Genomic DNA, 12838 nt, shown 5'->3' on the forward strand with positions numbered 1-12838 from the left:
GTTTCACGAACCAGAATAAATAAAAAATATTGAAAAACATAGCGTTCGAAAGGAAATTGTCATTTTTGTTAAATAATTTTACTTGCAATTTTCTGTCGCGAAATCCAATAACTAAAAAAAATGAAATAACCAAAAATTGCACTTTTTAATTCGTACCATGATTGATCACGCGATCAAACTGCAAACAATATTAAATCCGGAATAATCAATGCTCGTGCCTAAAATAAATTCGATTTTTATTTCACTTGAATCTGCGTTCGAAAAAATTCGCGAGCGTTTTTATAAATAGCGCGCGAAGGGGCGGGGATCGGTATTGATAATCTTAAAACAAATTAATAAGTTTGTTGTCGCGCACGGCAATGAAACACCGGCCGCGTTAAATTGAACAGCAGTTCCGTGGCAATGCGGCTTGGTCGCGAATTACATTCAGATATATTACAAATTGCTCATTATCTCCTGGCGCATTATGAATCACGCTGGAAGCAAGCGTAAATAGACTGCGCTTCGGCCAACTCGTAATAACTAACGCCCGGTGGTATACATTAACTGCGGATTTATTGTAATTCTCCGCGATTGCTTTATCCACGAATTCGTAACTGTATATCCCGTAGGTTTGTGTTATCCGCATATTTCGCCCGTAATGCATTGTGCGCAAATAGCATAGGTTGCGGCTCCCGCCGTAAAGTATAGACTAGTTTGTACAGTTATTCGACGATCTGTTCTCCGAAATTGCCAGCCAGTCGATATTTAAATCGGGGATCGGTAATGGCGCCCGTTCAGTCGACGGAGATCGACTCTGTTAATAATAACGCCATTCTCCACCGATACATTTTCATTTCTCATCCTCTTAAACAAAATCCTTCTTTCTCTTAACATTTCTCTGGCATATCAACTTTTCTAACGTACCATTAACCTATGAATTTTCTCATATTAATCTTAGACTTTTACACAATTTCGCTTAAATTCGTATTTAAATTTTATTATAAATTCATCCGTAATTTTAAATTTTAATATACATTCGTTCGTAATTTTGAAATTTAATTACAAATTCATTCGTAAATTTAAATTGCATTATAAATTTATTGACCGGCCTATACGAATTTATGTAGCAATATTCGCGTTGTAAAATTGTGTTCAATGAGGGAAAGTAATTAGAAATGTCAATCTCGATGTCAGATTCGTGTAACGATTAACTGGTTGCGGACTTTGTGCGTTTCAGGTGGTGAAAATGAAAACGGCAAAAAGCTCGAAAGAACTTAAGTATCTCGATATACATTGCGTTCGACTCATTACATTGATTAGTGGTCATTGATTGTACCGGTTTTTCTACTGGTTTTCTGTGCAACCTTTTAATGTTACTACCACTTTCCATCCGTTTACCCTGCTTTCCAGGCATCCAGCTTTATATGTATCGACCATCGCTATACATTTTCGTAGGCAATTTAAGGGATTCGGAATAAGAGCTCAGTAAAATTTAACCAACAAATTTAATTATTGGAATAAAAATATTGTCAAGTATAGATAACGTGAAATCATGATGACAAACCTAGGTAGTTTAGTCGAAGTTTCGACGAAATAATTTACAACTAATGACTGATTTAACGAGAGGAATATCAGGCAAATTTTTAGCGATCGGTGAAATTTTTCGAAATTTGCCGAATCGCGCAATCCAGCCGCACCGTTCCGCCTCTTGTTTCAGCGAGCAGCTTCGTATAACAGTTATTAACAGACATATATCCGTTCGTATCCGTGAACACGAGGGTCGGCGGATGGCAAACGATTTCCTTCGCAGTCCGCAGAGGCCGTGGAGGCCGCGCGCACGCCGTGCCGTGCCGAGCGCAAAATGACGCCGATAGTCGCGCGCGCAATTTACAGCGGGGTATCCGCGCTTACGATTCGCCGCGGGTCCGTTTTCGGATAATAGATAACGATTGGCGTCGGTGCGCAACGCGTCGCCCGCATTACATAGGGCCCCGAGGCTCTCAGCGTTTCTTTCGCGATGACTGGAGCAACGCCGCCGATTCGATCGGCGAACGGAGATAAACCCGATACGAGCGCGCGCATGCCAAATACACAAATGAAGATGTAGGACGCGATAGCCGCCTTTTCGTGCGATACCAGTTTTTCGTTGCTTCGACGCGGCAGGGAAATCGCGGACGATTCTGCGCCTGCGATCGCGATCGCGGCGTCGTCGATTTAAGGAAATGCATCGTGACGGACCGGCGTCGATGCAAGAGCGTTCCAGTTCACAATACGGTATCGTTAACAATACCGTAAATTCGCTCCAATTGACCCTCGGCTTGGAAACAAAACTGGACAATTTCGGAAGAGCAGATCGCGGCTCGCTGTCACAGTTGTCGACAATCGTATCGCCTCTTCCCAATGTGTCTCCTGTTTTTCTTGACAACAGAGAGACTATTAAAATGTTTCAGACCCTCGAATAAAATGAGCCGGATTAAATTTTAAATATCAAAATTAGTTTCCGAGTAAATCAACCGTCTCGCTAATATTTTCACCGTACGCGTATTCGTGTACTTCTGATGTAAAATTCGCAAGCCAGCGAACGCAATCACGAACCGCGAGCAAAGAGAGTCGAAGAAATGAAATGCAACCCGAAATGCGGCGCGGCCCCGTTATTGTTATTTTGAACGAGGATAGTTCTTGAAACCGCGGTCGCGCGGTGTCCCGTAATCCGCAACGGTTTCGAAAAAGGCGTGCGGGGCGGGGTGGGAGAGGGTAGGCGGCGCAGCACCGCAGGTGATAATGTAACGGCACGGGGGTAGAGGACGTGCCTACACGTTATATAGGAATTGGTGCATGGCAAACAGGGCAAAATAATCGGACGTCGAGAGTTATGGGGCGCGAACCGGCGGCCGGTTAATCAGCCACCGATAATTATCGACACGGGCAGTACATCACTCCCCTCCCCCGGCCTCTCCGCCACCCCAGTGCCCTCCTACCCTCCAGCGGACCCTCTCTTCGTTCTGCACGGGAGCCACCACCCTCGCACCCCTCGCAGCCGCCTCCTCCTCCTCCTCCTCCTCCTCCTCCTCTTCCTCCACCGGCCCTCCGGCCCTCCGGCCCTCCTACGCCAGAACACTGCCAGCTCCGCCAGCTATGCCAGCGTTGCTCTCCGGCTCTCCGCTCCTGCACTGGCTGTGCGCGCCGGCGGACCGACGTCCCACCGCCTCCCGTGACAAACGCACCGCCGATACCATCATTTATTTCGCAAATGTGCTGCAAAACTGCCGCTATTCATTTTCGGTCCAGTCGATTCAGTTTTCCGCTCCGAGAGTCCGTCCTGATGGCATTCCGAGCGCGCGCGCGCTCGCGCGATCGTTTTATCGCTTCACGCCGGCGCTGTTCACCGGCAGCACGCTGCGCGATCGCGCCCGGCTAACCTAACCCCGCGCGCCAGCCCGCGACGATAATGCGATTCGTCCGCGGCGGTTTTTAATCGGCGAGACGATAACCGGCGACCCTCGAATGCCTTCCGCGCGGTCACCGTTTCACCAGCTATGCCCTGGTCAATGCGTTGTGCCTCGTCACGCGACGAGCTCTCCGTACCGGCAAATCGAAAGACAATTGTTCCTTTACCATCGAGATCTAGGGAAACAAAAATTCTCTGAACCTATTATTACAGGAATTATTGAGCGCGGAAAAATCTATTAACCCATTTGCATTAACCCATTTATCACCAAAGCGCATATTATTTATACCAGGCCTGTCATTGAAATTTAAATACAGTAAAGACAAATTTTGGTGATAAGAACGAATTTTGGACTTTTCTTCGCGATGCAAATGGGTTAAAGGCTTATTTCCTTATCCGATGGAGCGAATAAGGAGAAACGCCAGACTCGGTAAATCGCACGGCACGCGTCGCGTGGAAAGACGCGCAGTTGACGATTTGTCGGCGATTTTGACGGACAAGACCGTAACGAATGTAACGCGACGCTCGGAATCATGTTTTACGGGTATCAATTGGAGTCCAGCCGTGTATCCGTGCGCGCTCGGACTATGTGAAGCAGCAGACTCGAAAAGGGGACTTTCCGTGCCATTACTCAAAGATGGCATTGGAGTCCGGTGGCCTAATCTCGGCACATGAGACCTTAATGGGATTTTAAGGCGTCGAGGCCACCTGCGCGTTCTCGCCCACGGACAACCTCGTTTGTCTTTCCTCTTACCAGTTTGGGCATTCTTATTGCATTCAAGGTCGCGCGGAGTGTACCTATTTGACCCTAGAACAGAGAATCTCACCTGCGACGGCCGAATTTGGTATCGAGCATCGTTTTTGCGACATTGCAACGGAATGCTCGCTCTTTTCGCACTCGTTCACCGTAACGAAACGATCGCCATAACGTCCGACACCGGTGAAAGCCGATACAAACAATCGTGAAAATCGCTCGCTCTCGATCAATCGACATTTTTCACCGAATCACGTTCTGCGGTACGAATGTCGAATTATCTATTACGACTTGGGTTTTAATATTTAAAATTAGGGATAATATCTAAAATAGAACATTTTTAGAGAATTTATAACCTATGCAGTTGCAGCCAATTAATTTAAATACCATAAATAAATTCGTATTAAAATAATGACGTTTTCGTACGAAGCTTGACCAAAGTTCTAAATGAACTCTGATTTATCCTCCATTTTTCCCAACTCGGTCTGTCAGCGTCAAAATTAACGCGAAGATAAAATTGTTGATCTCGTTCGTTAAAAAGATCGTTCGCATTATTTAGAAATAATAAGAGCACGGGGCGACCGTAACGCTTTCGAGGAAGGAAAAGTGTGTCACGGAGAGTGTTACAACGAAGCTTTTACGGATGGCTATTGTCATCTTTAGAAAAGAACGGGTTACAAAGAAAGTTCACGTGAAAAGCGAGCAGCAATTTTATCGTACGTGAAACGCGAAGCTTCGAATTTTCCTCGCTGAAATTGATTATTACCAGCGGCAGCGATCGAAGGTAAAAAATGATGAAAAATCTGGTTTTGTTTGTGAATTGCAGAGTCGGCGTGAGCAGAGCACAGTTCGAGAAGCAGCCGCCGAGCAATTTAAGGAAGAGCAATTTCTTCCATTTCGTGATCGCGCTCTATGATCGACACGATCAGCCTATCGAGATAGAAAGGACCTCGTTCATGGGCTTCGTCGAGAAAGATCAGGTAATACAATCTCCATTGCACGTCCACGGCATGAGAACGGCTCGCAAGTAATTTTTCACAAACGCTTCCGGCGTTCGCGAAACAGACATTTATCGGTCTCCGTATTTATCAGCGTCGTTCGTCCAATTATCTATCAATATTTTTAGATATACTTCCGCATACATTTCAAAGCGCGCAAACATTCGATGCGAATAAAACGGCGATACAAAATAAAGTTCAATCAAACGATCTTCGAACGAGAATTGTTCTCAAAAGTATCGACAATTTTAATTACTAAAAAAATACTTCGTGCGAGAAATAAAATCAATGCACCGTCAAAAAATGCAACTCTTTAATACATTATACTGCAACCAAAATATACCCACGCGATCGAAATAAATATGAAAAATCAGAAAATATTTGTTCGTGCAAGAAAAAGAAACAGTTGCGGAATAAATTTTCGGTAAGACCGATATCGAACGGTTTCGTTGCGTCGACCGGGGTTGCTCGATGAATCGATGAAAAATTGCGCACGTTTATCGATAACAATTTAAAAAAGTGATCGGCGACGATCGTCGAGTGACAACTTCTGAATTTCAATGGGGGACCCGTGGCAGTGGCCTGTTCTTCCCGATAGAACAAGTGAAAAAGGAAGAGGTGGACCTTTATGACATCGGGGAATATCGCGCGAGCGTACGCTTATCTCGATAATTGCCATTTCCATCGGGGGCGACGTCAAATATTAAACGCCTCCGCCTACGCGTATACATATCGATAGTCGGGCAGGATACACCTCCAGCTTTTCCAGCAATTAGCCGGACAGGCGAAAATCCATTGACCCTGTGAGAAATGGACGAACGGAATCGTAAGGGTACCGATACGGTCGCGGCAATCGAACAACTACCGTGCAATAAGTGGACCTCCCCCGTTTTCGTTCGCGCAGCGTTCGATCGGACAAATTTCCCAATTTCGAGTCGACCGTTTCAATCGATCCATTTATCGATTTTCAATCGGCAGACGACTCGCTTTAAACGAAACATATTTAAAATTAACAACAAACATATTCGTATAAATTAATTAACAAATTATTATACCGAAGGAATTCTATCGTTCTTTCGCGTAGCTGTTTCTCGTGCTTTTTAGCCTAATTTCATTCCTACTCGCAACGTTGCAAAATTATCTTGTTCGACCGTTTCTCTCGTGCCTCGTGGTTTTACATAACGCGTTCTTGTACTCGCATTTAAAAAAGAAAAAACCCACGGACCGGTTAATAATTGAAAAAGCTACAAAACCACGGGAATCGAATAACTTAATTTGCTCGCGAAATTAGTAGAACTCGCGATTCATCCGAATGGCATTACAGGATAAGCATCGAATTCGAAGCTGTCGCAAGACCGAGAGGGTATGAATAAATGCAATTGATACCGCGCGGGAACTTTCAATTAGGCGCCGCCGTCGTGCCCGTGCCCGTGCCCGTCGGAAATATCGCGTCTTTGCGTTTACATGAGCGGCCTAATGCGTTTTCAATCGAATCGTAGAAGAAACGCGCTCAAGAATCCCCACGAATGAAGCCATTATCCTAGTTCGGAATCTTGATGTCTAAATTTTTTTTCGCGAAGGAACGCGAATCTCAAACGAGCCGTGTCGCCGCGTACGTTCCGCGCGAATTTATGACGTCCGGTGGCGGGTACGTGGAACCGATCGATCGATCGATCGAATATCGAGAAATCGAAAGCCGCGGCCAATAATAATTTGACTGGCTGTGTGGTACGAGGGGGGAAACGCAAACCGGGGTGACCCCGTGAGAATATTCTGAAATGGGAAGCGATTGTCAGCGCGCGCAGGGAATCGGTTGCAGCTCCACTTTCTATTGGTCAATTAGTATAGCTGGTTAAGGAAAAGTTGACTGAGCGCGGGCACGGGTCCCGGCGTGTTCTCGGTCTTACGCAAGTGAAATCGCGTTGCGCCGGCTAAGCGAGAGACTTCGGACAAATGCGTTTGTAATACCCCGCGTACAAACTGCTCTACGCGGCGGATTTGTACGAACGACCGGCGTGCACCTTCCTGCCATCGCGACTCGCTCGCAAGAACCTGTACACGCTTATACGCCGCCGCGAAAAACTCTCGACACACTTGCGACGCTCGTTACGATTCTATATTGTTGCCGGACCGTGGATCTTTCTTCTTTATGCAAATGTTTACGCACCGTTTCGTCGACCGGGCTCTTCGAAAACGGGGCAAGTCCCCTCTACCAGCGACAGAGCTAATTACACCGCGTCTCATTAATAAATTCATTGTAACAATTGATGAATCCAATTCCGACTGCAGATCTCATTATTCGAAAAAGATGGACACATTTTGTAGCGCGGTAATTTTATGGCGGACATTAGGATTTTATATTAGTACATTTGACAAGAAGCATTCGATCAATCAAATCAGGTTTCTCTGTTCCGTTCCTCGTATTTTATTACTCCGCCGATGTCATAAATGCGCGACGATCCGCAGTCCAGTACTTATGGACTGGAGAGCTTCATGCACGCATGGCACGTGCCAATTTATAAAACACAACGACGCATATACGTTGATCGAGGTACACTGTTCTCGGTGCGTTTTACTACAATGAACGAACGAGTCTCCTATTCATCCCAGATTTTCTCGAAACCGAAATTATACTCGATATATAAGATCAGATAAATAAATCGAAACACAGCTCGGAGTTTTGATTAATGATTAACGATTATCAGTAACGCGAAGTCGTGTTCATGATTAATGATTACAATTACTAAGCGAGTAATCGTGATTAACGGGTAACTCAAGTAGGTGATCATTTAGTTTACAATCAAAGTAAATCAAATCAAGTAGGTTACAATTAGCATCATGAATCGTGCAAAGATTACTTTTTTATCAAGATCGACTGAAAAATTTGATATTACAATACATATCTGACGAAATCAACGAAAGTTCCTTTTTTATTTGACCAAAGCTCGAATCGTGCTCGAAATCATTAATCGTTCGTCCGCGATCACGAAATAATGAATTACGAGCAAGAATGACGATTTAGTTGCAAGTCGGTGAACAAATGTCCTTTCTATTCCTTCGCTTCGATTTGCATCGCTTATCCGTGCATCTCCGCTCCTCCCCCCTACCCCCCTCGTACCCCCGGTAAGAGCATGTCTATCTATAATTCACATGACCGGGACAGTTGCATTGCACGGCCTCCCTATTAATTAGGGTCACACACCTCGAGCATAGATCAGTCCCGTAGTGTCGAGTAGCCGTTTGTGCCCGAGCGCAGGAACGCCTGTTCTCACCCGGGCTTATCTAACCGAAGACAGAGAAACATTAATACAGATATATATGTATATATATATATATATTTCCGCGGTAATTATTCAATGGGACGAGAGACGGCGATCAATCGCGGACGGCTATCATTGGCCGGGGGAATCGGGGACATAAAAGTCGGCGTGTCACGAAGCGAGAGCCCGCGACAGCAGCCGCCGCCGCCGCCGCGCACGATTCCCGGAAACTGATGTCCTACGTAAATACAGGGTCGCCGTCGTTGCCCCGTTCTCCATTCTATCCGCTTTTTCTCCCGTGTTTAATTAAAAAGTAGTCGTGGATCGGTCGATATACCTGATTAACGTCCATCGTGCGCCAGCGAATTTTCGAGATTAATGGCCCCGGCGAACGCTCGCGACAGGAAGCATTGCGAGCTTAATGCGTGCGCGCGCTAGGGGGAAAAACGGAAGAATGATGCCGCGCGCGGCTCGATGACCGGCGGAACGATGATTAACCGGCGCGCCGCGATTAGAGAAAAATGGACTGCGCGCCGCCTTTCCGTTACTTTGAAGAAACCGATCGACGGGTTTACGTACTCTCCTCGGACTACCGCTTGTTCCGCCTTGAATATTCGATGTCCAATCGAGCCGACTCGCTGCCCCGATAAACTTTCGTTTTTCCTACGGAAATCAGGGAATCATCTCTTTCGCGATTTCTACCACTTTTCTGCCACGCCCTTCACAGAAAATCGAATTTTCTCCGCCGATTAATTCCTTGCCTTTTTACCAAAGTCTGCCGCAAAATTATTTTAGATACTTGCATGTAAAAGTATCGATGATCAAAGCCGCCATTTTGGACTGAAAATTGTAACCAAACGGTGATACTAAATTAATAAATTATCAACTTCTTCAACGTCGAAATAAAAATTAATTCTTCTGTTATCGAAGCTTGGAAAGAAAAGTACATAAAGATAATAAAAGAAAGAAAAATTGTCTTTTATCAAAAATATTAAGGATAATGAACGCAGCGTGAAAGGGATCGTGGTGTAAGCGGTTGAATAGATTTTTGCATTACTGTGTCAATGGAAAATCAGAAATTAGCGAATCTTAGCTTTCGAGAAGCCACATAATCGATGCTTTAAAAATCCGGCGAGAACGAGCTTCTGCTTGCAACAAGCATCGGCCGGTCTAATTACGTTAATTTCGCGTAAAATCGATGCGACCGAAGATCGTATGCAAGGTTGAAAGTCGTGTAGGGGAGTTCGAGCGGGGGGTGGTTCCACAGTCGTAGGTGTTCCAGAGATAGGTAGTTGAAAATGCATTACCGTGGTCGCGGCATATGGCGCGATGCACGCATGACTCGTCAACAGGGCAGCATGATAATTATGCATCGCACGCCATACGTAATGGCACGGCTCTTACCGGCACATCAAGAAATTAATAATTAGCGTGAGGTGGAGCACAGGCCGAGCGCGAGAGAGGTTACGTCACGGTGCACTTAATTAAAATAGAACGGGGCGCGAAGAACGCGCGCGCGCGCGCGGGGGAGGAGGGGATGGCGGCTCTCTCGCCGTTCCTTCGCGTTCCCGCTCATTTGAACCGATTTAAGCGGAGCACGAAATTTAGCGAGATTAACGAGATTCAACGTTCTGTTCCGCTTGTATCAACCTAATGGAATAATGTGTCGTTCGATGTCTCGCCGGCGAGAAGCCCGTCGCGTCGTCGGAGAATTTGCCAAGATTTCCTCGAGCAACCCTTGGCTTCGGTTTCCGAATAAAATCACACATTTCTATAGCTTAATAATTATAATTCACGGAAGTCTTAAATCTTGAGATATTATTTAATACGTGGACGTAATGTAGCAAACCGTAGATTTTTAGGTAGACGAATATATAAAAATGGATAAAATTATAGTAACTGTTGTGCGTTTGCTTCCAGGAGTCCGAAGGCCAAAAAACGAACAACGGAATCCAATACAGCTTGCATCTGCTCTACTCTAATGGTGAGTAATAAACCGGCGATATTAATTCTGACTCATCGGATACATCTGTCTATGAATCTTTAAACTATTTTTATTATCGCTAGAGCCGCGTGGCTATCGAAGTGTGCTACGTTTGAAAATTATAATTCAAAACGCGACAATTACGCGCTAGAAAATATATCCATGCATTGGAGAAAATACAGCGGCGGAATCTCGGTCGCCGTATTTCTGGACGCGGAACGTTAGAGATCGGAATTCGGTGGACGGAGACAAGTTGCTCGGAAACGTCGAAGCTGGCCCGCGGTAAGTCGTCGCGCGAGGATTTCGCGTCGAATCATCCGGCAATACGGAAAAATCTGTCAGGCAGAACAGCCCCCACGGTTCGCGCTGTCGCGGAGGACGAGGCCGGGCGAAATTACGTGGGCAAGCGAGCGGACAGAGGCGGATAGAAAGAAGACGGGTGGTAGCCGGACATAGGGGGTCTCGGGAGCATCCTCGACAAGCGCGCGAGCTTCCGCGCGCGCGGGGCCGCGTGGAAAGTCGGTGCGGGAACGACGGGATTTACGATCCCGGAGGTGCATCCCGCCGCGGGTATTCCGCAGTTTGCAACAGTTAGTTATTTCTTGTTTGCGATGTTGGCAACACGTTTTAGTATCCGTAGATGGCAGGGCCGGCCCTACGGTCAGTCCTGCCAACGCAAAAATCCCGCATTGATTGATCGGAGCTCGAAACGGAGCTCGAAACGGAGCGGAGCGGAGCGGAGCAGAGCCGCGGCAAGAAGGCCTTCGTCGTGTCCTCTGTGTGCGCGCACAGGCCGCGGAAAAGAGAAAGGGAGGCTCTGAGCGCGGAGGGGCGGAGGGGCGGAGGGGTAGAGGGGCGGAGAGGGAGAAGGGAAAGAGAACGGAAAAGAAATGAGGAGAAGATAGTCGGGAGAAAGAGCCACGAGGAACCCGGCAAAAAATTCCCGATGAAGAAAACACCGCGGAGCCCGATCTTGTTCCCTGACATGCACGGCATGAAAAACCGTTCGGACGAGACCCGGCAGATAGCGCCTTGCCGGCTTTTTAATATGATCATAATGCGAGCACGTTTTTGGGGGGTCTGTTCCCGGGGACCACCTCTGGATCATCGACTTCTTCGCGACGAGGCCCTCCGCTCCCCTCCCCCCATTTCTCCGCGCTCTTGTCGTTTCCCTGCTTCGTTCACGCACTCTCTTTCTCGTCGTCTCTCGTCTCTCCCTGCTTCGTCGCGAGACGGAAGCTTCGGTCCTTTTTGCCGGTGCCCCGGGGCCAGTGACATAAAATATGTCTCTGTTGCGATCGGAGCACCGAAAGTTCCTCGGCTTTTTAGCGGGTTTACCGAGACCCGGGTGTCTGCTCGGAATCTTGATGGACCGTCATCGCCGCTCGACGAGGCTATTACACGGACACTCGGGAGGCGACCGCGTTTACATGTCCGATTCGAGCGTCGTCTCTCTCCTTCTCTCCTTCTCTCTCGGTGGCTGCGTTTTTAAAGATCGGGTTAACGAGCCTCGATCCTCTCGAATAACACTCGAAATACCGAGATCTCGAAATTTTATTTCCCAATTTTACAATATTATTATTATTTCGAGTACCAAAACACAAAAACGTATATAAAAGCAGAACAGATGCTATTACAGCACAAACGTACTATTTTGTAGACCGTATACTTTGAATAATTGAGATTGTCGCATTTTTCAAGTCGTCGAACTCTTAATGAGGACACGCGAATATTAACATGCGACGAATATTATTTAAACTGCGATTTAATTACGCCGCAAGAAAATCTCTCATATTACAAAACAAACGTTTCCGTTCCGCCTGCTTTGAAATCTGCGCGGAATCTGAATCGTGCATCCGGTTCAATCGGAATAACGAAGAATCGTCTCCGTGTTTCTGTTCGGATCGGCATGTATAGTAAACGGGACGGCATAAAATCCAGCGGTCGAACAAATGAATTCATTTATGCAAGTGCGCCGATGCATCTTAAGGGAGCAGCACGATTACCAGCAGCACGAGGCTGTGACGTACACCACGTGAACGCGCGCACATTTATCACGGGCATTGCGGCGACTCCGCGATCATGCTCGGTGCTCTAACGACAATAAAGGCAAAAGATCGAGAAGAAGCCGCGTAAGAAGCGGCATCGCGTGCCAAGTCCCGCTGAGAACAGGCAGATAGGTCCGCTCGCATTAGCATAACTAGGCGACCGGACTTCTCTATGTACAAAAACCCATCGAAGAACCAGACACCACCCATTTGATTCGTTCGATCGGGTTCCTTAATCAGCACGGCTCTTATTACGAGCCGTTATATTCTCCTATACGCAATCCTCTTCTATTAGAGTCGTCTCTATCGAACGTTTCTTCTCGCTCGAACATTATTCTTTGTCGGCGATCCGTCCACGGAGATT

The 12838-nt window shown here is 46.7% G+C and overlaps 1 protein-coding gene across 2 annotated transcripts in view; it reads left to right on the forward strand.

The window, feature by feature from the left end:
• Positions 1–12838, forward strand: part of Kn (EBF transcription factor knot) — an 88380-nt gene that overhangs the window by 4255 nt on the left and 71287 nt on the right. For both annotated transcript variants that reach the window (XM_078191782.1, XM_078191781.1), the window contains exons 2-3: positions 5011–5164; positions 10363–10426. In XM_078191782.1, coding sequence (XP_078047908.1) covers positions 5011–5164; positions 10363–10426 — 218 coding nt within the window. The remainder of the gene's footprint in view (positions 1–5010; positions 5165–10362; positions 10427–12838) is intronic.

This window comes from Augochlora pura, chromosome 10 (genome assembly GCF_028453695.1).
Source record: "Augochlora pura isolate Apur16 chromosome 10, APUR_v2.2.1, whole genome shotgun sequence".
In the NCBI taxonomy this organism is placed as follows: domain Eukaryota; kingdom Metazoa; phylum Arthropoda; class Insecta; order Hymenoptera; family Halictidae; genus Augochlora; species Augochlora pura.